General features: G+C 32.6%; 2 protein-coding genes and 1 long non-coding RNA gene across 4 annotated transcripts; 2 read left to right on the top strand and 1 right to left on the bottom strand.

Moving 5' to 3' along the window:
- Nucleotides 1-1326: 1326 nt before the first annotated feature.
- LOC127738616 (arpin-like) lies at nt 1327-17514 on the top strand. Of its 2 annotated transcripts, none has more exons than XM_052249948.1 (6): nt 1327-1465; nt 7954-8029; nt 11737-11866; nt 12209-12424; nt 15634-15782; nt 17232-17514. In XM_052249948.1, the coding sequence occupies exons 1-6, from the start codon at nt 1341-1343 to the stop codon at nt 17238-17240; spliced, it is 705 nt and encodes a 234-aa protein (XP_052105908.1). In that variant the 5' UTR covers nt 1327-1340; the 3' UTR covers nt 17241-17514. The 2 variants fall into 2 exon arrangements, with proteins under 2 accessions (XP_052105908.1, XP_052105910.1); XM_052249950.1 differs by lacking the exon at nt 1327-1465 and adding an exon at nt 1675-1715.
- Nucleotides 2988-5020, bottom strand: LOC127738612 (uncharacterized). The gene is made up of 4 exons (XM_052249945.1): nt 4904-5020; nt 4559-4628; nt 3932-4282; nt 2988-3589 (listed from the first exon to the last, which is right to left on the bottom strand). The coding sequence occupies exons 1-4, from the start codon at nt 4934-4936 to the stop codon at nt 3273-3275; spliced, it is 771 nt and encodes a 256-aa protein (XP_052105905.1). The 5' UTR covers nt 4937-5020; the 3' UTR covers nt 2988-3272.
- Nucleotides 12752-14417, top strand: LOC127738636 (uncharacterized). The gene is made up of 2 exons (XR_008000130.1): nt 12752-13618; nt 13674-14417. It is a non-coding gene; the product is annotated as an uncharacterized LOC127738636 (long non-coding RNA).
- Nucleotides 17515-26716: the final 9202 nt, after the last annotated feature.

Genomic DNA, 26716 nt, shown 5'->3' with positions numbered 1-26716 from the left:
CATAGCTGAGAGGGTGATAGGCGGCAGATTGTTACCCCGAGAATACATTGTCAACTGAGGATAGCCAAGGTTGACAATGTCTTTTCGAGGGGTAACAATCTGCTCTATCACCCTCTCAGATATGTGTTATTTAATTTATTATACTGAATGTTCTGTTATTACTGTCGATTAAATTTCAAATTCAAAGTAATCAACTATGACATCTTGTACATAACAATCATCCGTATTTAATAAAGCGCACACTTGATCAAGCGTCTCCGTGAAGGGTAATAGTAATAGAGTATTTGCCATAGGATAGAGTCGTATTTAATAAAGCGCACACTTGATCAAGCGTCTCCATGAAGGGTAATAGAGTATTTACCATAGAATAGAGTAAAAAGTAAAGTCACAAAAATACTGAACTCCGAGGAAAATTCAAAAAGGAAAGTCCCCAATCAAATGGCAAAATCAAAAAAACAAACACATCAAACGAATGGATAACAACTGTCATATTCCTGACTTGGTACAGGCATTTTCTTATGTAGAAAATGGTGGATTGAAACTGGTAAATTGTCTCCCTCGTATTAACCAATCAAAATCTGGCATTTTGACATGACGTATAATAATAAGCATTGATACCTGCTTAAAATACACATAATAGCAAATACATGAAAAATCTCTTAATCTTTTGCATAAACAAATTAAAATCGGAGGATTTTCGAAATTAGAATGTGGACGTGCTGCGAACATCAATGTTGGCGTGATATCATGTTGTTCAAAACTCAGGGTTCCTAGGGTATAAACATCCGAACCTTTCGTACCATAAACTGTTATGCAAAAGGTCCGAAAACGTCATATCAATTAACTTCATTTCGAACATTTACATTTTGCGGACACTTTCCCAAAGAAGATTTTGAAATATTAAAATCCAATACTAAAAAAAAATAACAATCTTCACCAGAGGTCACATTTACAAACCAATAATTAATTATAGAATATAAATGGTTCGTGTAAACTAATATCAGAGACAAAGGATACATGTCTCTGCTAATATACTTAATAATGACTGTATTAGTTTTATTTTAAAAATGCAAAAGTTAATTGAAACTTATATGTAAGATAGCATGCATCATAATCAAATCTCAAAATCATGTTTCAAATCTATTATGTAACCATTGCTTGGGAGAACGTTTTGTATTCGCTGAGAGAAATTAAATTTGTAAAATTATAATATTGATTGAATTCACATTACTTAAGAATTTAGTTGAAATCAAGAAGAACTTTCTTGTAAACGCGGAAACAATTATAATTGTCCGGCATAGGTTTTATGTTTTAATACGTCACAGCTGTTTCCGAGTTTGATGTTTGTAAACATTATCAATATTACATTGACAAACATGAGTAGAATTTATAATGATAAACCTTTATCAAACTTACCGCTAATCACTATAGAACATCCAGAATGGAACTTTGAAGAAAAATCAGGGTAAGTAAATTAAATACACCAGATATGTTTGGAAATCGCAAAAAAAATATTGATATTTTGTAATCCCACCGTTATTTCCGGGTCACCCATTGCCGAACACCATACAACAGGAAACTTTTAAACTTATCTTTTCTGGCATGGAAAGAACTTTAAGTGCATCTTAGGGTTTGACCTGGGTATGGGTAATGTTCATCCAACTTTATGGTAGGTGGGTGCTGGGATTCATGCTCTGTTCCCTACATATCATAAAGTAAGTATTTTCAAGAAATGTATGATGCATTTTAAAGAAAATTCCAAATATATATTGTTGCATTTTAAAGTCTTGTCGTGGCAATTCAGAAAACATACTTATTAGGGGCGGAGATCTGAAACGTTTGTGATATGAAAACATTAAGTATTCCCACCCATAAACTATATATATTCTTATTTGCCTTGCCAGCTTTCGAGACGCGACGGCCATACTTCCATGACGGCCATGGGATGTTTCGGCCATACCGTCACATCGTCCATGGGACATATCGGCCACACATTGTGAGACGTATCGTCCACACTTTAAAAAAAATTTTTTATTGAGGTTATAGCACAAAATATAATAATAAAATAAGTATTTATTCATAATAATAACATTAATATGATTTTGTAGTATTTTTTTCTGTACAAGAGATCTTATTTATTCTTGTAAGAGTTATCTTTGCTTGATCATCATCACTCGTGTTTACAACTTGTTGGGGCCATATTATGTAAGTATATTGACTATTTCTTCATTATCAGTTATAAACAATTTCTGAAGAATCATTTTTATTGTAATGTGATATAAAGGCATTTTATTTTATATGAAGTTTAAACTGTAGGAATGTTGACTGTCGCTGTCGATGACGATATATAAATACAAGCACATGTCACAGATCTTTTTATTATATCTGTAAAAAATATATTATTCTAAACAATAAAAATCTTCTCAATCTCAGTCTTGGTGAAATTTAAAACAGGACTCAGTGTTAAGGTTAACTCTAAGGAAGGCAGTTCATCAAGTTCGAGTTATATTTGTCATGTTCATCAGACAGTACATAGTTTTAATAATTCTGTATTTTTTTTCTTTCTTATAGTTTAGAGTCATTCCATTTGCTGAACATCTTTCCAAGACGGAGACTACTGTAGAACTTTGTTCATTGTGTTGAATACTATTTGTTGACAATTTAAATGTTCCCATTTTTGTGCCTTTGTTGATGGAGAATTGTATTATGGACAATCAAACCAATATACTCTAGTATAAGAAACAAAAAGATAATATTTTTGTTTAATATATTTTATTTATTCATTCAGTCATACAGATAAACAAATATACAACAAACATATAAATCATACATCATACATACACAAAACACTCATATATATTATTCTTTTCGTTCAGGCATGTAGAAAATCAAACACATCGAAATGTAAGAACATACATATATACACATGCCATTGAACATTCATCTTATATACATTTTTTAAATTAGCAATCTCACACTTTTTCATTTATTCCACTGCATACACATTTCACCCAATATTCAAACATTTATATTCACATTCACACATATAACCTATATCATAAAGCACTAAAATACATAAACGTGCAGTTATAAAAGTCACAACATAAACATGCAGTTATAAAAGTCACAACTGAAACAAAAGCACTAAACATACCAAAATATACTATATTATGATCATTTACTTCATGAACTCATTAAAGTTACTATTTTAACAAAGCACTATACACAGAATAAGCACAACCAATAAGTTCTCAAGTCACTACAATTAACACTTATAACTCGATGTCGGAATCTTCAGAGTCGGACTCTGGGAGGGTCTCTGGCTGTGGAACAGGGGGTGCATACAGATGGCCCACGGAACGGAGAAAGTCTGATGTTCTGATACTGTCTTCCTCGTACTGGTCCCACAGTGAAGTTAGACGGCCTTGAAGCTGCTTGTATGTGTCTCGTTGATATCGGCTGAGTTGCTGTTCACTCACAAGCTGCTGTGTGATGGACACGGTCTTTGCTTCTTGTAGGAAGGCTGGCACAATCTTATAGAAATGGAGGTGGTTGTGGGCAGCCTTGCCATTGAAACGCCTATGCCACCCTAAAATAAACACAATAATTACTAAAAATTTGAATAAAAACGAAACAATTTTAATGTTAATATTTATAAAAACTATTATGATGATAGTATAACTTTAACTTTACCATCCTAAACTAATTAAACACAATAGATACTAAAAAATTTTTAATGTGTAAAGTTATTTTATTTTAAGATTGAAATATGATCATAGTATAACTTTATAAAATGCAACAAAAAAATGATGAAGCGGTATTCATATGGGTTCTCATTGCTGCTGGTTGGAAGTTTCGGGAATTGTTGTCTCATCTTCTTATTTTTATTTTATTATTAACTATAAAAAATATTACTAATAATTAAAAATACCTTCTACATCATTGTTTGTCCTCACTGAGAGCCGATGGACAGACCACTGTTGAACAGTCCAGACTGTGTTGTTGAACCAGGTACGTTGAAGGTAGGTCATCAGCTGCTTGATCTGTGGTGAGGCTGTTGCAGTGGTTTGAAGCATCTCTGTAAAAGCTGGTCTGATGTGGTCAGATGGCAGGTATGGCAGAGCAAGTAACTTCCTGATGAAGAGGTGGACGCTCTTCTTGGAGTCATAGGCGGTCTTCAACCCCAACTTGGCAACCTTCCGCATGACTGCTTGGCACCAGTGGAATGAACATCCCTTTATCTCGGCTGTAGGAAAGACGGTCTTGATGGCTGACCAGGCTGCTGTAAATTTAAATGACACATATTAGTTTATACATTTTAAAATTATATGATGAAGAGATTTTATAATAAATGAAATTTTACACTAATATACCACTTTTTGTTTTTTCATACCATTTTGTTGAATTTTTTTTTTTTAAATAACTGTAATATATGGATGGAGAGTTGTCTCATTGGCACTCATACCACATCTTCCTATATATATCTATATTTATATTCATTGGCAATTATCTCACATTTTGTTGTATTGTAGTATGCTATGTTTTATATTAAACATACCTGACTCAAAGTCCAGACAGAAGGCTTGCACACGCAGGTCTGGTACTACCTGCTTCAGTCTTTCAAAAACCTAAAAATTAAGAATAGTAAATATAAGTTCGTGTTATATATATAAATGAATTATTATTTAAATGTTAAAAGTAAATATAAATGTTTATCACTATAATGAGTTTATATTTATAAATCTTGTAACATTATTTCACGTGAACAGTTTATTGCATTGTTCCTAAATATTGTCTTAGAGATATAATAAACTTTTACTTGTAAGATTTTTGGACACCGTCGGCTCATTGGCAACCATACCACATCTTAGTTATAAAAATAATGATTTCATAATCAACTTACTGCCTTGTAGTCTCTCTTCCTTTTGCGTGACATCAGCACAAACACTAGAGGAACCTGCTTGATGGAATCTTCTTTCTGCAAAAAGGCGTGTACAGTGAAGAGCTGTGTGAAAGGTGTGCGTACAACCTTGAAGGTGCCGTCCAGGTACCACCGTCTAGCTTTCTGTAGGATCTGTTGCTGTGTAGGTGAGGAAAACATGACATGGTGTGATGCTGGTGCTGGTGATGGTGGTGCTTCTAATACTGCCTAAACGAAAAACATATGTATAAAAGTCGTGAAACAAAATATAATTGTGTATTTTTGCACAAAAAAAGTATAAAAAAAAACGTCAAATATAATATAATATTATATGTCAAAATATAATTCAAAATATATAAATTCACATTAATATTTGTAACATTGTTTGATAATTGGCAATCACGTAAACTAATTAAAGGATTAACACCTCCGAAATGTGTATACTTTGTATTTAACAGAGACACGCGCCCAATGATTGGATTAATATGATTTATGATCGGTCTTTTTTTTATAGGTCATCATACATAATCATAAATAACGGTTTGAGACCTTTTGCATAACAGGACTTATTCGGAATAATAGTCAACCACAAAAAATGAAAAATTTAGGTTGAATACAATTGTTCTTCTCAAAATAATAAAGGAACGATAAGAAATTAAAACAATTCTGTCGAACACACAACATTTAAAGAAATAATACGCAAGATATCAAAAAACCATTTAGAAAACAATATGATATTTAATATTTTATTAGATTAAACACATTCATTTACGATATATATATAATGATTAAACAAATGATATAACAAAATTAAACATGATAAATAATATAAAAACAGTAAAGTTTATCTAAAAGTTATAATAACCATCTATAAGTATCAACATAATTCATAAATAACATCTATATAAAAAAAAAAAAAACCATGGACGATACGTCTTCACAAAGTATGGCCGTTTTTGTCATATGGCCGTTTCATCTTTTCGGGGTATGGCCGTTTCATCCTATGGACGTCATGGCAGTATGGCCGTCACGTCCTGCATCGCCTTGCCATACCTTTATAGTAATAAAAATCCTTGCTTTCCAATACTATTTAGAAAGTTTGTCTATAACCCACGAGATTATGATATATTTAGTTTCATGCGACAAATTGAAAATAATTTACACAAAAGTGAAAAAATGGACAAAGTATTACAAAAAAAGAAGATTATCAACAGTAAAAGACAGTCAAAAAGTCTAAAACGATATTTAACATCTTCAAAATTCGACTTTAATGAAACTTTGCCTATTGTTAGAAAATGTACCGATAAACGATGTATGACATGTCCAGATTTAATAGAAGAAAGTTCAATTTATTTCAAAAATGGAAAGCATTTCACAGTTAAACAAAATATGTCTTGTAAAAGTTCAAACGTCATTTATTCTCTCATATGTGCAAATTGTGAGGAATTCTATATTGGAGAGACAAAAACAGAACTGCGGATTAGAATGACTGTACATAGACAGCAAACCAACCATGAAGATTTAACAATCATCAGGGCTAACGACCATTTCCATCGTTGTTCTAATGGACGATTTAAAATATTTCCGTTGTATATGGTCAATCGTCAAAATGATTTTCTCCGGAAGAAGAAAGAAGAATTATTCATAAACATTCTCAACCCGGGATTAAATGATAAATAATATTTTAATTTTTACGAAACATTTTAAAGACTTTACTCCAATTTTAAAATGACATTAGTAGTCTCCCTTGTATTTGTTAACGTCATACTATTGTTAACGTCAATCAATTGTTTTATAACATTTATGTTTACAAGTCACATTACCTGAAGATCTGTGAAAGCAGTGAAAGCGCTAGTAAAAGTGATGAATTGAAACCGTCATTATCTTATATTATTTTTCTTATGTATATATATATATATATACATATATATCATGAGTTCGAATCGCGGCGAGGGAAGAGCAGATTTAACATTGTTGTGCTGATATTTAGAGTAATTATGAATATAATATGTTTTCAGCCGTGTATCACCTTCACTGGTGATCCAATAGATGGATCTGTCGTAGAGTTGTCACTTGTTTAGACGTTCTTATCTATATATATATATATATATATATAATTATATATATTATTTGAGTACACATTCATGTTTTATTTCATTAGCTGAGATATACAGCACTCACAAGGTACATGTATCACATTGGCTTGTGAACCACCATGAAGAATGGTTGATGTTTAACGCTACTTTCAGCACTATTGTGCTATTTCGTGGCGGTCAGTTTTTGTTGGTGAAGGAACTATTGTGCGCTAAGAGAACCACCGTCCTTCGGTAGGAAAACTGACAATCCTAGTCAATTAAGATTGGAGTCGAGCGCACCTGAGTGTTGACCGGCTAGTGATACAGTAGTCCGACTACTTCGACCACTCGGCCATCGAGGCCCCTGTTTATGTTTGAAGGGGATAGCACATGAATTATGACCTGCGTTTAATATATCCTGCTTAAATTATAGAATTTACATAAAAATATATCAGAGACATCGACAATAATAAGCATTCACTCTAAGAACTCACAACCAAGTGTGATAATTAATTGCATTGCACTTACACTGACTGTAGCTTAGTGTAATATGCTTTACTCAAAGCAAACACTGAAATACTTGTCAGGCCGATCATGTTATTATATATCCACATCAATTTCTCTCCGCATATTAGAAGATCAGGTTGCTTTTAACCAATCATATTCCTAGAAATGTATAGGAGGTAAGATAATAGAAGATCATGGATGTTTGATATTAATAAAACCAAATGGTGCATACCATATTTAGTGACAAGGAATCTGAATAGTTCATAATAGTTAATTTCGTGTACTTTCCGTGCAGATTTTTGTTGTCGAAGTTTAAGTCTTCTATATTAATTTCAATAACTTTAAATATTCACATATATATAATATCCTCACATTCTGAAGTTTTCACAATAGACTTTTTAATTCAGACAGGGTAATCATTTCGGAACATAAAAGGTCTCAATATTTTAGGGGCACTGGTGTCTTAATTGAAGGAAATGTACGGCGAAGATCAAAGGTGTCAGTCAATACAAAAGACGGTAACAAGGTGTGTATATGTTTTGCATATCATTTTAATTTATGTGTAGACATTGGAAAATTGAAAGTTATTTTAAGGTTAGCTTCTTTTGACTTTTGGCGATTTAGATCATTACATATTTTAAAGAAACCTTTTGTTGTATACAGTATGGTCACCTCCAGATGTCTTAAAAATAGTTTGTGTCGAAGATTTATTCATTGACATATACATAAGATATATGTTGTATCAGAAGTCCATTATTACTAGTAAGGAGTCGGACTTCTGGTTGTATTTATATTAAAATAGTTTTGCTCCAATTATACCAACTATACTTGCAAGTGGATAATTATCACAAAATGTTATTTTATTCAGTTCTCTTGAATCAATACATACACGATTTTAAACTTAATTTCATGACAGTACTAACATTTCGAATAGAGTTCTGTTTGTTTCATGGAATGCTACTTGTCCAAAATTAAAGTGTCTTAAATGAACAATCGTAGTGTAAGATACCATTATTTGTATACCGAGTGGTTTCAGGAATGTGTATTATCCCTCTTTTTCGAAAAAGTCCAAACATGCAAATATAGCAAATTAAAAAAAAAACCAGCTGTTGTAGCTGCCAAGTTCATTTTCACTGAATTGGCGCATACTCTTAAGTATGTTTATACCATACTATATACGTTACTTGTAGATCAGATTTACTAAAGGTCCAAGGGAAACAATAAAAAATGCACGAAATCGCTAAAAGTATCGGCGGTTATCTAAGACCTTTGCTGATTGCTGATAGGCACATGTGACCATAATATAATTATAAATAGATAAATATGAATATCACGTGCAATAGTATAAAGACTATTTTTCTGTTTTATATCATATCATAGATATTAAAAAATGTACATCATCGATTTGCCTGTAACCTGTATAACAATGATTTTTTGCGGGTCGAAACAGAATTCAAGTTGAACCTTAGTTTCACCTTTTAAGCTGTTGGCATGTTGTGAATGAAATGAACTTGTTGAACACATCCGCAAGACCTGGATGCTTCAAACTTTGTATGCAGATGCCTTATGTTACGAAGTTTCTGTCTGATATAGGTTTAGCGACTGCTTGAAAAAATTATATAGTTTTTGTTTGTCATATGAATTTCGTACTCATTATGAGTAATAGGATAACTATATTTGGTATAAGGGTTCCTTGCAAGGTCTACATGTACGTCAGACAGGGTTTTCACCTGACCTCGACCTCATATCATTGATCAGTTATTAATGTTAAATTTTTGTGGTCAAGTCTGTATCTCAGATACTACAAGCAGAAGGTCAATTTTATTTAGTGTATTGAATTATTGTAAAGTGTACATGTTTGACTGGCAGCTTTCATTTGACCTCGTTTTCGGGATTCATGGGTCAATGTTAAGTTTTTCTTATTTGGTTTGTTTGTCAGATCCCACTGGTATAAGCAACATGGCCACTAAATTTGGTGTATGGAATAATTGTTAGGTGTACATTGTCAGAGGAGTTACCGCTACTGTGACTTTTTCGCTGTGGGAAGTAGCAAACAAATTAATGTCTAAATAAGGAAATGGTTTCTAATATTTAATCACTCTTTGGTAGTGTCATAGACAATTGCCAGATAGTCTGAAGTCTGGTATTAGCTCTTTATTTCATGTCTACATGAATCTATACAAATTCAAAATCATTGTACACGCATTATTTGTCTTCATTATTACTCTGGAATGAGTTTTCCACTAGATTTACAGTACACTGTGTAAAGGCTTTCACAATAAATTTCAATCCTAATATATGTTTTTATTTCCACTTAAGTGACAACAAAAGTCTTCTTTTCCGATTGAATAACTTCTGTCTTAGAGACTATAGAAAACCAATCGCTCATTGCCTTTGTTCATCGATTGATATAAGCAGAGAGGAAATAAAATTTGCCAAATGATATACCAAAACGTGTCATTTTCGCTTCACCTCATACCAATAATTCGATACAAATGATTTGTCTTAGGAAATGATAGACCACAAATTTGTCATTACTGTTTTTTACATTGGCCAGCAAAGTAGGTAATAAGTATTGAATCTTTATGGTCACCGCTGTAATGTCTTCTTATATTGCAAATGCAGAAGGTATAATTTGTAATAGTAGTGGGCTAATACTGTTCAGCTGCTATCTTGTGATCTATTGTCATTAAAGAATAGAGACACATAGATGTTAGGCAAATTAGTAAATGGATAGACACTTTAGTGGTTTTAATTACCAATAAAGAATTCATGATGGTCTGTTAGAACATTTACACAAAACTAGCTTGACTTTCGAAATAATGAGTTGCTTAATTGTCTTCCTGTGCTAACAATGAGACAGATAATGTAGGGGAAATTTAATCAAGCAAGAGAAAGCAACTGATCATATTTCTCTCTTTATTTAAGGTTTTATCTTGTAAAATATTTAGTTTTAAAAAAATCGAAATAGAAGTAATCCATGATAATGCAAAAATCACACACTGGCGCGAAACAGAAGTTCCTTCATAATATAAGTTCCAAGTGGAAGAAAAAAATATTCTGTCATATTATTTCCACTGGAACAAATATTACAGTATTACGGAATAAAGGTTATAGAATATTTGTTCCAACGGGAACAGATATTATGACATTGTTTATAACTAAGTTTCACGCAGTAGACCTTCTGTTAGGCGAAACAAATAAACGTTGACAACACAACTTTGGTTCCATACGATTTGCTAAATGCACAAAAAAGGTTCTTCTCTTAAAAAATCGTCCTGAACATGCATGAAATATTTGCCACTGGACGTTAAGCAACCAACAATCAATCAATCTCTTAAAACTTTTCATTTATAATGTAAAAGGACATAGTGCTTACATTTGGAAAACATGAACATCAAGTCAAATTGCAAACTAAGCACCAAATAGTGACAAATGTAAATTATCATATTAAAAACGTGGTCGAAGGCATATACTAGCATAGTTACTTTGTGTCCTTTATCGTTATTTTCATTGTCCTCTTTCGTAGTGCTTTGTCTTATTCTGACCTTTTCGTACAATAAACACACTTTTTTTTAAATATGTTGTTTTTGTGTTTTATTACATAAAAGACTACGTTTTTTTTTATTGTAAGTATCAGTGTATGATCTTAACTATTAAATGTTGAAACAGTAGTAAGGAGGCTACCATTTGATATTCTGGGGGTTTGGGGTGTGGGTGGACGAGGATTTTTATTTTTATTTCCGTCTTGAGCAAAGTCTTTTATTTTCAGTTCTTACCAGACCAAGTAACTTATTTTCAAAATCCTCCTATTCCCCATATAATTATAAGTACTATTTTAAAATTAATTCGGGTGTAACCAGTACAATGGATATTTTTCTCAATTTGCTCCAAGAGGATTTTTCAATACAAGCAATTACAGTACAGTAAATTAGCTGCAGGTCAATCAATTTCACTCACTACTGATTTATATAAAGTTTCATATAAACAGCATTTTCAGTTTTCCTATCAAGGGGTCCCTTCTTCAAGTGCGCCTTATACGAAAAAAGGAACGACAATCTGATGAAAACACTTAAATCAACATGATAATTAATAATTAAAAAGTGTCAAACTCTGGATGGTGTTAAATTCGTTACACAAGAAATAAATAGAATAAAACGAATCAAAAGTAAGATATTAAAACTTTGTTTCTTTTCAGAGTGTTATGACAATACTATTTCGTTCTTTTTTCAGAAAAGATATTTTGTACTTCATGTTGATGTACAGAAAGCACACAAAAGAAAATTTGACAGTTCTGGGAAGGAAATAAACCCAAATTTTAGTGAGACACAGAAGATTGGAACAGGTTATCTTAATAAATACAGTAAGCATTTGTATCATTGGAGAATGCTTAACAAAAAATATTTGAAAAATAATTTTTTTTATGGGTTAAGCCAGATCTGGTTAAGGTTAAAAATATGAGAAATCCACTCTGGAAAAAGGCAAAATGTGTCCAATTGTATAATGACAATGACTGCTGTAAAATTAGAGTGTGTTGATAGCTTAATATTTCTTATTCAACATTTTTTTAAGCATAAACACATAAAAAAAAAAATATTTGTTATAAATCAGTCCCAACATTACTCCCCCCCCCTCCCCCGTAAAAAGAAATTGTTTATTACCATTTTATACGTTTGCAGTTTAATGTGTGTGTTTTTCATTCCAGAGGTGGAAGCTAAAGGTGAAACTGATAATATAAATAAACAAGAAGTACAGAAACTTCTACAAAATGATGAAATGGATCAGATATATCGGAAATCTTCTTCACTTTTTTTGGAAGGATGTTTATCGTTTTGGTTACCAGAATCTCAACTAGAAGATATAGAGATTTCAGATGGAGATTCATTACGGATAACAACAAAGAAGAACAGTCCTTTTATAGGTTAGGACAATTCTTTGGTTAAATGTTCCATTCTTTTTTTTCAAAAAAAGAGGCAAAATGCATGGGTATGTTTTTTTTTCAAAAGAGCATGTATTTATATCCAGCAGGTTTTATTTTTGTATTCTTGTCTTTCATTTTTGCTTATGTGCTATGTCTATATATGCAGTTTTGTTTTTTTCTTTGTTGACATATTTGTTGGTTTTTTTTATAGTGATTACGATTATAACACAATGTTGACTGCTGTACCCCTATTTTTGACATTTTTGTCGAGCCTTCGACTTTCGACATAGGGATAGTGATCTGGCGGCGGCGGCGGCGGCGGCGTTAGCTAACTTCTTAAAAGCTTAATATTTCAGAAGGTAGAATACCTGGATCCTTCATACTTTGTATATAGATGCCTTATGTTATGAAGTTTCCGTCTGTCATATGTCCATCGACCTTGACCTCATTTTCATGGTTCAGTGACTACTTGAAAAAAGTTAAGATTTTTAGTATTCTTAATTTCTCTCTTATTATGAGTAATAGGATAACTATATTTGGTATGTGCGTACCTTGCAAGGTCTTCATGCCCGTCAGACAGTTTTCATTCAGAACCCTTGCAACAACTCTTTGATGGGTCCGTAGGTGGCCTGTTGCAAGGCTAAATTTCTGTCCTTATCCAATATACCCTCATTTTCCCGTGGCAGTCCAAATTTCCCCGACGGCCTCTATTACAGGACCTACCTATTGTATTTATTGTAAACTTGTTCTCGTCCTGAACATGCATGAAATATTTGCCACTGGACGTTAAGCAACCAACAATCAATCAATCAATCAATGATAAGTTTTTGTTTTTGGTCTATTTTTCTAATACTTTCAGCAATAGGTCAACTATATTTGGATTATGGAATGATTGTAAGGTGTACATGTCTAACTGGCAGGTGTCATCTGACCTTGACCTCATTTTCATGGTTCAGTGGTCAAAGTTAAGTTTTTTAGTTTTGGTCCTTTTTTTCTTATACTATATGCAATAGGTGAACTATATTTGGTGTATGGAAATATTTTAGGATATACATGTTTGTCTCGCAGGTTTTATCTGACCTTGTCCTGATTTTTACGGTTCATTGCTCAGTGTTTAAATTTGGTGTTTTGGTCTATTTTTGTTCAACTATAAGCAATAGGTCAACTATATTTGGTGTATGGAATGTTTATAAGGTGTTCAACTATAAGCAATAGGTCAACTATATTTGATGTATGGAATGTTTATAAGGTGTTTATGTCTGTCCGCCAGGTATCATATGACCTTAACCCTTGTACATGGCTCATTGGTCAATGTTAAGTTTTAATGCTGAACTTTGTTTCTTAGAAAATATAAGCAATAGGTCAACTATATTTGGTGTATGGAATGAGTGTAAGGCGTATCTGTCTGTCTGGCAGGGTTCATATGACCTTGACCTTATTTTCATGGTTCATAGGTTAATGTTAGTTTTTTTTTTCTTTTTTTATTTTTTTTTAAGATACTATATGGAATTGGTGAAATATATTTGGTTTATGTAATTAATATAAGAATTAAGATTTATACATCTGACTGGCTGGTGACATCTGACCTTGACCTTATTTTCATAGATCATTGGTCAATGTTTATTATTTAAAGTTTATCCAATTTCTCAGTTACAAGAAGGGATTAGTCAATTATATCATGTATTGAATAATTATAAGGTGTAATTCATTTTTATATTCATTTCATTTTTTTTTAATCAGAAATGACTTTGAATATTGAATATAAGAATCATTTTATAACAATAATGAAAATATATTTAAATTAAACCATCTGTGATAATTACTGAACAATGATTAACTGAAACATTGGAAGGTGCGGAAATGTTAAAACAAGCTCACTCATGCATGAACATTTGTCCTGTAATACAGGGCATCACAACCATATTAATAGGATTTATTGTCTGAATATATTAAAATATAAATATTCTTCTTGTATTAAATTCTAACAATCATACTATCAATCTTCACTGCCATCTTTAATCACAATAATCAATATCAATGGTATATCACGAAGTTATTTCACTCTTAACCACAGTTATCCAGCATATCTTCATATAACGGATAATAACTTATACAATTAGTAGTATGAAGACACTATGATAGTTGTCTTCAGCAGGCCTGGCAGCAGCTTTAGCGTTCTTACAGGCATCAGCAGCAGCGACATTATCTCATTATTTACAGCTTAAAATTTATAATGTATGTCTGATAGCATTTACTTTCAACATAACTTCAATTAGAAATACACGACAGGTGAGACATTTCTGTGTGTCCACTCTTGTTACCTATTATGTCTGTTTTTGTTTTGTTCACACTTTGTTGTCAATATAATGGAATTTTATGCGACTGTCATACAAGTGAGAGGTTTAGCTAGCTATAAAACAAAGTTTAATCCACCATTTTATACATCAGGAAATGCCTGTACCAAGTCAGGAATATTAGTTGTTTTCCATTCGTTTGATGTGTTTGAGCTTTTGATTTTGCCCTTTTATAAAGAACTTTCCGATTTGAATTTTCCTTGGAGTTCGGTATTTTTGTTATTTTACTTTTTATATGAAATTAATCGAACGTTTATCCTAAGCAAAATACGTAATACAAATGACCGGGGTTTATATAAAAAAGAAAACAAAAGAAGTTGGACAATCCAGTCTACAAATAGCTGTTGCAGCACAGATAGTTATTGCTTATTTTAGATTTAGGCTGGTCCTCTCCCATGCAACATACGGGTATCTGAGCCAAACAGATAAAGGACAGGGAACCAGTCTAATTTAGATTCAGGACATGGATTAACAGTGCATTATTAAAGCTTGACAAGACGATTTTAAATACCTCGAATTTCTATATTTGGTTGATAACAATTTAGGACAATGGCAGCTTTATTAACTGCAGTTTTTAGCGCTATGATATGAGGGTTGTAATTACGTTGTTCATCAAGGTTGCTGTTTTATGTCAAAAATAAGGAAATGTGGTATGATTACCAATAAGACACTAACCAACAGAGTTCAGTGATCAAATGACATGGATATAAGCAATTTAGCTATAATTTCAATTAAGCTATATGTATTTCACCAAAAATATGATTGAGTTCAGAAAAAAGGACAGCCTAAGAATTGAAAAAAATATACATTCATTGTATAACATAAGTAGAATTATAAAGGATATTTTATTTTCAGAAAACTTAACGAAAGTGGAAATTGCTTCGTCAACTGTGTCAAATTTTGCAGGAGAACAGGTTGGTGCAAATTGGACGGATAAAATTATGTCTTTGAAATCCAATGAAAGAGAAACGACTCCAGCTGACGATAACAACGACGATGAATGGGTATTTATTTATCAGGAACTTACATAGTGTTCGTAAAATGTCGCAATATCTAACTACTTAGTACTACCACGTGATTGAAAAAGAAAACCCATTGACAAGTTCGATTTTTAAGACCATTAGTAAAAAAAAACACAACAACAAGAAACAATTTCATGAAAGGAAGGAAATATTTTCCAGATAAGAGATGGACTCAGGCGCTTATAACAGCGACATATATAATACAATGTAGTATATCCCTGTAAATGTTTTGTTGTCTGTTATTGTAGTGTCAAGTTGTAGTGATCGAAGGTTGCTGAAGCTTCAAGCTACTTACACCATAAGTCCAGAGAAAATATATTTGAGAATGGTTTCCATATTTACCCTAATTTTAGTATATACCCTCGATAATTTTATTGGGATTTTCGGTCAGGGCAGGCTAAAGTGGTGTTCTACTTTGTTTTGCTTTCGCTCAGTAATAGTTATCCCATGAAGACGCGGTGTGTCAGTGTAAGATCACCCCGATGGCCGGAGGCCAGAGGGTGATCTTACATTGACACACCAAGTCCGAATGGGATAACTATGTTACATCCCAGCTGTTCTAGATTAGATAAAAAACCATTCACGCTTCATAAAATCTTGTATAGAACGCCTCACAATCATCAAAATATACTTGATATATTACTATATACCCTTTATGAGCCCCGGACACAGTGTTTAAATATGTTATATTAACTGCGAGTTTGTATCCAGTCGCCCTTGTGTAGGGGTATGAATCGTGGGTCTATATGCTAAATGTCTTGAGTTCGATTCCCAGCATAGACACTGGATTTTTTTCTACATAAATTTTGATAGTTAGTCTTCCTTATAAATATTTCTAAGTTTTATTGTGGATTTGACATTCCCGCCAAAATGTTACAGAACAAAGAAACTCAGGCTCGGAGGGTGATCGTTTTATGGGTCTGTTTTTACTTTTGTGTATGTTTGCGTCCTGACTAACTAGTAGGCTTTGAATTATTGGACTTGACACGAAACAAATGATAAAACAGACATTGGACATGGCTATACACTAGTTTGTGCCCTATATAGTCTTTTAATATGAAATGTATCTGAAAAACACAACTCTACTTGTGTAACTAACGTAGCGTTAAACAAAAGTTCTTTCAGACATGGTCCAATAAGTCATGTACAATTATAGTCAAGTTCGGAAACGATGATTATAATTAATACTGCCTAATGACCGATAAACAATTTTAAGGCTCATTTGTTGTTTTACGTGACCAAGTTTAAATCATTTCGGTATAGTTTTCAAGTATTGATATGGGCTGTACAGTAGCACAGTAACTGTTAGACAATTTTAATAATGAAATATAAATGATAATCTTTCATTGTAAAAATTCACAAAGATCATCGATCTAGGAAAGTGTTTGTATTTCACATTTAAAAAAATCTACTAATATTTTTGTTTTTCAGGATGACTAAGTTCTTACATACGGGAAATGAATCTCAAAGGAAGATAGGAATCTAATGAAATTATACATTCTACACAGACTTCAGTAATAATATGGATTTTTATATTTCTGTGATGATGGAGATATTTCGACAAATGAGCCATCTAACAGGATTATGTTTCGCTGTTATGTAATAGAACAGGACTGTAAATAATAACTAGTATTGAATTGTTACAATTCTGGTGCTACGTTTGTCTAACAGGTTCAAATTGTGCAATAAAATAATTATATAAATGCTTTTCGGATATGGTCTTTTGTTTTTCTTCTTTACATCATATACAAGGAATATATAGTTGTTGTTTTTTTCTCGGGTAGAACCTTCTTAGAACTGCTATATATCTAGTACATTTTTGCAGTACAATTGCAATTGAAACAGTTTTTGTAAGGAGGGGGCGTATGCAGTCAAGCTTTTTTTTTTGTGATCACTATAAACAATTTGGACAAGCTTCAAAAATTACTAAAAGTGTATGCGTCAGTGCTACATTTACTGCAGTGAGGTTCGGGTTTTCCGCCCGTGTTGACCCCCACTGTGACATAGAGATGTATCGGAGCCGTTTCGTTGCATGATCCTTTTGGGGTTTAGTCAAGGCCACGAAGGGATTTATGAATTAATAAACCATTTTCCTTTTTCAATAAAAAAAAAAACTTTGACTGAAAAGTTGTATTGTCTATTTTATATATTGAATTTGTTTAGATGTTATGGCTTTAGTGTCTGGATTGCTATCTTATTGGAGTATACTCGGTACCTTCCTTTATCCAGCATTGATAACATGTATAAAATGTATATAAGACACATTTATGAAGAAGCATACTACAAGCCATTCACGTAGTCATAGGGATCAAAATTTGTCACAGCATGTAAAATCTTGAATGGAAATGTGCTTCAGTGAGTACATGTCATTACAGTCATGTCAAAGAGGCTCAACCTGAAAAACCTTGCACTTTATTGACCAAGTTATCAAGTAAACAGCTGCTTAAAAATGATTGAAAATACATTATTATGAGGTGCAATTTGCTATTTCTGCGTGATTCATCGAAGTACACTCGTTTGATGTTAATAAAACTTGTACAAGTGGTAGAAAGTTGGAAAGCATTGTGAATATGAGATAAAAGGGTCAAAAGTGATCACATTTTTTTAAACATTAGTGTCTTGTAAATTTATAATGGGCATGTGGTTCAAAGACCTGGCGGAATAGCAAGAGTCGGGAGAACCTCGCCCAAATTTTGTTCAAAGTGACCCAAAACAGTTTTCTGTATAACAAGGCTATCGAACAAGCAATTGAAACATTGATTACTGGCCAATCTTAGTCAATTAAGATCGGAATCGAAGCACCAGCCATGCACGAGCATCGAACCAACAACTTACCTCAGTGTTGACATATTAGTGATCACTGCTGATGAACTACTTAGACCACTAGTAAAAGTAAAAGTAAAGTAAAAGACCATAGATCATCCATTAATTAAGTTAATGTGCACGGTTTGTGAGTACATTTTTGCGTTGGCAACTTTTTACTTGTTTATTACTATGATATACCCTCCGAAAGTGTTAGGAAAATAAAGTTTGACCCGCTTGCCCATTCCTACGTCATAATCACATTTTATTTCCACAGTAAGTAACTGAAATTAAGTCTCGACACATTGATAAGAAAGGATCATTTACACAGATGATGGATTTTCTGTACAGAAATGATGAAGTTTTTATGGGCATGCCTTCAATCAATTGTAATACAATAAATCATTTCAATTCTAGAGATTGTCCAGATTCCCCTATTATTCACAGTAATAAATCACATGCAGTGATGCCGATGTATATATGAAAAATAAAGAAATGCACTACTAATCCTCGAGGGATTACAAGAAATTACAAATCTATAAATTCACCAACAAAAAAGGATAAAAAAGATTGATCGCACCATATTCTTTGGTACATGCGTTACAAATTCGATAACATGTTTACCTTTAACTATAATACATGCTTATTTTTCACTGAATATATTTTTTTTAGTTTGTCGTTTTACGCGCTTTAAGTGAAACATTTAGTATATTTTATAAAGACCTAGTCAAAATAAAATAAGAACAAATAAAAATATTCTAATTCTATTTTTATAGTGATGACACCATATAATTTCGTGACGACTTCACAAAAACATTTCATTTCGGTTGTGTGGAAATGTGTTAAAATAGTTACATTTACTTCGGTTTTTGTCCTGCCGAAACTAGGAAAGGAAGCCAAAACTTATGATATATGTAACCCACTGGTTGTAATCATTCTTCCATAGGCGACAATATTAACATTTTTAAATTTACCACTTATTATTATTAAAACCTGGCCAGTTATGTAAGTTATTTGTACTTTATCATTCTGTATTTGAAATAGAAGTCAAATGGTAACATGACCATCTTCCAACGGAGCTTGTTTATAGTATCCATGCTAACCGTCATTTTACATCAAATTTATGAAAATTTGGAAGCCTTTTCGAATAATTCTTAAGAAAGTATTTCGATGTGTTTCAAAATTTATATTGTAAATATACACACTGTAGTTATTCATAAATAGATAAAAAAAAATATATCATACCCTTACATCCACTGGCAATCACAGCGCTCCGAAGTTGACTTCCTTCGCCTGCCTTGGGTACACGAAAGGCCAACCTATAAGCCGGGAAAATGTAATACTACTTTTTTCCTAAATGACTGTCGGTGGGTGTAAGGTGTGACAACTGCTTTGAATGACTATACCATGCTAAGTTGTAATCCCTCCCATGTTTTTGTTCCCGCCTGCGACGAAAGTCGCAGAATGCGAGACATAGGGATTACTATTGGACAGCGGCGGCGGCTTAAACAATTTGTTTAAAGTTTTATATTTCAGAAAGTAGATGACTTGGATGTTTCATACCTTGTATGCAGATGCCTTATGTTACAAAGTTTCCGTCGGTCATATGTCCATTGTCCTTGATCTCATGTTCGTGGTACAGCGAGTGTTTATAATTTCTTTTTATAAAAAGGTTGTTTTAACTTGTGAATTTCTCACTTAATATGAGTAATAAGATAACTATATTTGATAAGGGTTCCTTTAAAACTCTACCTATCCGTCAGGCAGGGTTCACCTGATTTTGACCTCATTTCATGGATCAGAGATCAAAGTTAACTTTTCGTGGTCCAGTCTATATATCTCATATACTGTAAGCAATATGGTCACATGTATTATATGTCTCTGTTACGATTAAGACGCCCCAAAAGTTCAAATGGGGGAGGGTGTAAAATCAGGAAAGCAATGACTTTTTCGAGTTACTTTTCACAAAATTAAGTGTCTTCTCAAAGCTTGAAACGTAAAGATCTTATTGTCAACAATGCAGACCTTTTAATCTTTAGTCCTCTCTTTCTTTAAAACTTTAAAACCCTGTAATGAATCAAACAGGATACATTAACTATTTCAATTTGATCTATTTTATATGAATCAATAAGAATCACTTATTGACTTCTTGACAATATTAGTGTCAAATAATGATTGTATTTATTTTTATCCTTTTTCATATATCTTATTAAAGTGATTGATCCTGTGAATTTTTAAATGAACATTTTTGATTTCAAAATACTTTGTGACTTATTAATTACTGGATATATGTTTAACGGCATCCTGGCAGATATTAAAGGCTGTAAAATATCAAGTTATCAATTCGTCAGTACTTTACTTTGGTCTTGATTAAAAAAACGTCAACGCCTTAGTATGTCAAATACCAACATATTAACTATTCCAAATTTCGACATTTTACTCCAATATTCCAAATATCATCTTCATTCTAAACATTCCAAATACATTTTTTTTCCTGTATAGATTCAAACTCATGATCATCTTTTACTCTAAACATTTCAAAATATCATCAATTTAGTTTTGTTTTAAATTTTATCGAAAGCTCTTCAACACTATGTGTATTTACCATTGTCTGTAATGTAAGATCTACAGTATGTTATTTACCTCTTTTTTCTATATAGTTCCCAATTTGCCTTGTTGTAATGCGGCGTTTCTATGTGTCTGTTTTAACCTGGGACATAATATATATGATTAGTCCCAGTTTTCACTTATTACTGACTGTCATATCAAATTCATTAAAAACGCATATATCGTGATCGTATTGCCGACATCATTTCGACTCATTAATATTACATTCTAAAAGTCATAGTATATGCAGAGACATATATACACATGTGTATATATGTCTCTGGTATATGTTATAATCTATAACACTTTGGAACGAATTTTGGTCCATTGTGGTGTGTTGTTGTATTTGGTAATTTTTGCCATCGACTTTTACTGAGAGAATATCGATAGTTTCTTTCCTCTTCAAGACAGGTCTCCCTGTTAAATAACGACACGGCATGGGTTTAGTCTGTGGTCAAACAGAAACGTTGCTTTTGCCAAGTGTTTCGGCGAAATTGAGCAAATTCCTATGTTATCCAGACAGCGAGTTGTCTGAAAAATTTAAATCTGGAACAAGAGTAAAAATTTCTCACCAAAAATGGCAAAATTCTGACTGGAGTTAATTATGTATTTTCAGGTAGTTTTGTAGACATCATTCGAGCAAATGAAATAATTAATACCTTTATCCAGCAACTAAGTAAACATATTAATGATTCTTTATGTGAAACGTCAACATTGGTTTTAGATTTGAATGAAAAACAAAAGTCCTTGCTCGTGCCATGTGTGATGCAAAATGCTGGAAGTGATCCTGGTTTATTGTCACCAGTATTTAAGAACAAGGGGGACAAAAACGATGCCAAATATTATCGTGGAATTACAGTTCTTCCCATACTTCTGAAGATCATCGATTTTATTTTACGAATAGACTTAAGATCCGGTTCTCTAAAACTACAATCTATACTTCAAAAAGGCTTTACAGCAAATACTTCACCATTGAATGCTGCCATTATTTTAGAAGAAGTGTATAGGGAATATATGGACAAAAAATTACCGTTTTATATAGTACTTTTGGATGCAAAATCAACATTTGATGTTGTTGTTCTAAAAATGTTGTTAAGAAAAGTATATATATCAGGCACTGATCCATCATCTTGGCTCCTGATTGATGAAATTCATAAGAACACTGAATCTCGTATAAAATGGTCAACCGAAATCTCTGAAAAATTTCCAGTTCTACAAGGTGTTAAACAAGGCGGTCTATTGAGTGCTGATCTATATAAGGTATATATCGAAGATCTTCTTAATACATTTGAAAATACTACATCTGGATGTGAGATAGGTGAAACGCTGATTAATGCAGTAGCATGTGCCGACGACGTAGCAATCGTTAGTGAAAATCCACATGATCTACAATACCTTGTGAATATTGCTGCACAATACAGTGAAGACCATCACTACCTCTTACAACCTCTAAAAAGCGTAGTTCTACAAGTACAACCCTCAAACCGGAAAAAACCGGACGTTCCAGTATGCATATCCATAAATAACAATACAATGCCAGTTACAGAAAAATCTCCACACTTGGGCATTATATGATCAACAACCAGTCAAAAAAACACAAGATGCTACTATTGAACAGAATATCACAAAATCAAGACGAGCTGCCTACAGCTTAATGTCAGCCGGTATGCATGGAGAAAATATACTTGACCCTAGTACTGCTATCCAACTATTTAGAACCTTCGTACAACCTATCCTAACATATGGTCTCGAAGTCATACTACCAACTTCTCAAAACCTACTTAAATTGGAAAAGTTTCAGAAGAAAATATTAAAACAAATTTTATCCTTACCAATTTCGGCTCCTGATCCTAGTATATACATCCTGTCTGGCATTCTACCCATAGAAGCTCAAATTGATCAAAAATCATTAAACCTATTTAACAACATTTGTAATCAAAATGAAGGAAATTTGGAAAAGAAAATAGCAAGAAGGCAATTAATCACAAAAAATGAAGAAAGTAATAGCTGGTTCATAGCGATCAAGAGAGTACTATTCAAATATGATTTACATTCACCAATCATACTTCTGAATGATCCACCAACAAAATACTCTTGGAAGAAATCCGTCCGTTCAGCGATCGACCGCTACTGGAAAAATGTATTAATACAAAAGAGTTGTACTTATAAATCTTTGAAATACCTTGGAACATTGAATACTTCACCAGGAAAATGCCATAATTTATTATTCATTGGAAATACAAGTGATCCAACCAGAGAGGCTGTCCGGTTATCTGTGAAATTGAAGGTTATTACTGATACGTACATTCTACAATCCCATAGATCAAGATATAACCTGAACGAAACACCTATCTGTAAATTATGTGATATAGAAACCGAAGATCGTTCTCATTTTTTACTTAAATGTAAAATTCTTCAATGCATTAGAGAAAGATATCTCAACCAAATTGACGAAATTATTACTGATTTTTTTAACTTTAGAATGAGGGACATACCAACTGATGACTAAATACAAATTATCTTGGATTGCACCGTGTTACTTTCCCGGTATACAAGTGATAACAAATTATACCAAAGAATAGAAGATATTTCAAGACAGTTGATTTATGCTCTTCACGTAGCTAGATATAGAACGTTAGACATTAAGAAAAGATAAATGTAATCTATCTAATAGAGAAATAAATATATTGCTAGTGTGCCGTGAACTTTTAGTGCTAATTTCACCCTGATGACTATAGTGTATATATGGTGTATATAAAAATTGGTGATGGATTTTACTATGGTGACGGATTACTGTACACAAAGATGACAGAATAATACTCATTTGAGGTTGTCCCAACGTGGACGGAAGAAGATTACCAGAAGAAGAAGGTAATTTCAATGGCCAAGACACTAGACAAAATTCTAATACATGTCTACAAGAAATAAACATTTCAAAGAACGGAACAAAAATCAAAACTGTGACAGTAGACAGAAAGGAAGAAAATGCAGAGAATAATATCAAAGAAAATATTGCATTGACAGATACTCATGATACATGTACTGACACTAATATACTTTCAGATTTTGTTTCTTCCAAAGAGAATCAAAGAAAGGTGAACAAAGAAGAAAATGCTTTTGCTTCAGCACTATATAAACATGCTCTACATGAAAATATCAGTTCCTTCAGTGCTCAAAATGCAATAGTCAAAGTTGACTTAGAGTCCCCAGGCTTAGGTGAAAAAGATCATGATGAGAAATTACAAATTAAAATACCAGGCTTTGAATCCGATAATGATAGTGAGAGGAATAAAGGGAGCAGTGAAAAGGAAATAGTACAAAGTTCTGATATAGACAATGAAAATGTAAAAGACTATTCTTTTACTGATGATGATACCCGAGAAGAAAATAATATATCAAACCAAGGTATAAAAAAGATTCAAAGAAAAAGGAAGGATCAACACACTTGTAAAGTTGACTTTGATATTGATCATCCTGATTTTAATCAAGGTACATGTATACTGCCTGATGAGATTAAAGATTTTAAGTATGAAGATGATGAAGAACCTGTTTTCACAATGCATAGAAATGCTGGTAGACTAACTAGGGATAAAGACAATCAAGAAATGGCAAAGTCAGAATGTAGATTTTGTCCTTTTGTCAATTTTTCTGTATATGCTCGGGCAAAGAGACAACTGCAACAGCATTATTGTAGGAATCATGCTTATGTTGAACCAGTACATAAATGTGAACAATGCAGTGAAAGTTTTTGTACCACAGCACAGTTGTATGATCACAAAAGTTCAAAACACATTTTCATAAATTGCGAAACTTGTGGAACAGCAATTCATAAATCAAACTATCTAAGGCATTCAAAGATTCATGAAGATGGAAGTGATTCCCTTAAATTGGAAGATGATAAATGCAAAAATAAATTGACCCCCAAGTTACATGTAAGTTTGCAACAGCCAAAAAAAAACACATTCACATATCTGTGGAAGAGAAAGGATCATTTAATTGTGAAATTTGTAAAACATTCTGGCTTGACAAAACATCATTAGATTTGCACATTAAATTTAAACATGGTAAAGGTAAAATAAGTCAGGAATACCCATGTGAAGTTTGTGGTAAAAGTTTTCCAAATGTTTCACGTGTAAATAACCATAAAAAGATTCACGATAAGATTTGCCCGTTTTTTTTGTGATGTGTGTCATAAAACTTTTATGTGGAGATATGGTTTAAAGAGACATAAGAGGACTCATACTGGTGCAAGAGATCATAAATGTAAGGAGTGTGGAAAGACATTTACACTGGCAAGCTCTATAGAACGACATTCACTTGTACACACTGGTGAGCGTCCATTTGTATGTAGCTATAGCCTCTGTCATGAGGCATTTAATGATCGTTCAACACTACGTCGTCATATGATTCTTCACACAGCTTCAGAGAATCCAAGAAAGAAATGCAAGGTGTGATCAAGAAAAAATGTTTATTGTGCAAGTAGACACATATCAATTTAAAGGATAACAGTGGTTAGTCATAGGCAATTGTAGCATCAAAAATATAATTTATATATCAGAGTGTGAAAAAACATTGAAATACATATTTGGTTATCATGGTTATGAAATTTATCAGCTATATCATGTACATCATGTTATTTTACTGAAATTTTTAATGAGCAATGATAAGCTAAAACAGATTTCTAGCCAATGATATAAATTTATGGCATAGAAAATATATTTCTAGCATAATTTTAGATAAATTTTGTACATGTATCATGTGTATACTCAAGCCCAAAAGTTTGAGATTCCTACTACTGAAAACATTTTGAATGGCTCTCAATTTGACAACAAAGTCTGACATGCATTCCTATTACATGTTCATTTGCCCATCCTGAGTCAAGAACCTCCTGAATAGGTGGTTTTGTCATATCTTCATCTGTTCATGTTCTTGATGTTTATATTTTGTTATTATACGACCGCAAAAATTAAAAAAATTTTGGTCGTATATTGGTATCACGTTGTCGTCAGCGTCGTCCGAAGACAGATGGTTTCCGGATAATAACTTTAGTATAAGTAAATAGAAATCAATAAAATTTTAACACAAGGTTTATAACCACTAAAGGAAGGTTGGGATTGATTTTGGGGGTTATGGTCCCAACTGTTTAGGAATAAGGGCCCAAATAAGCATTTTTGTAGTTTCCAGACAATAACTTGTGTTAAAGTGTATGAATCTCTCTGAAATTATACCACAAACTTCCATACAACAAAGGCATGGTTAGGATTGACTTTTGGGGGTTATGGCTCAAACCATTTAATAATTAGGGGCAAAAAAAGGGGAAAAACAAGGGTTTTTCTGGTTAAAGGACAATTGAGACAATTTAAAAGCAGTGTAAGGGAGGTAATCCAATTCAAATTAAAGAACACTGTTTGATTACCTCCCTTACACTGCTTGTAAATTATGTATTAAGAAATGATGATTGTCTTGAGGTGATTAGCTGTCAATTAATTTTTAGCAGTTACTATTAA

Source organism: Mytilus californianus, unplaced genomic scaffold, assembly GCF_021869535.1.
Source record: "Mytilus californianus isolate M0D057914Y unplaced genomic scaffold, xbMytCali1.0.p SCAF_4, whole genome shotgun sequence".
Taxonomy (NCBI): Eukaryota; Metazoa; Mollusca; class Bivalvia; order Mytilida; family Mytilidae; genus Mytilus; species Mytilus californianus.
Note: the sequence above shows the minus strand (reverse complement) of the source record. Positions and strands in the feature narration are given on the sequence as shown.

Excerpts from the sequence above, each read along its gene's own strand:
- LOC127738616 (XM_052249948.1), top strand. The coding sequence starts at position 1,341 with ATGTTTGTAAACATTATCAATATTACATTGACAAACATGAGTAGAATT. Across the intron at positions 1,466-7,953 it reads AACTTTGAAGAAAAATCAGG|GGGCACTGGTGTCTTAATTG; the intron begins GTAAGTAAATTA and ends TCAATATTTTAG. Across the intron at positions 8,030-11,736 it reads ATACAAAAGACGGTAACAAG|AAAAGATATTTTGTACTTCA; the intron begins GTGTGTATATGT and ends TTCTTTTTTCAG.
- LOC127738612 (XM_052249945.1), bottom strand. The coding sequence starts at position 4,936 with ATGTCACGCAAAAGGAAGAGAGACTACAAGGCA. Across the intron at positions 4,283-4,558 it reads CTGTCTGGACTTTGAGTCAG|CAGCCTGGTCAGCCATCAAG; the intron begins GTATGTTTAATA and ends TTAAATTTACAG. Across the intron at positions 3,590-3,931 it reads GACAAACAATGATGTAGAAG|GGTGGCATAGGCGTTTCAAT; the intron begins GTATTTTTAATT and ends TGTTTATTTTAG.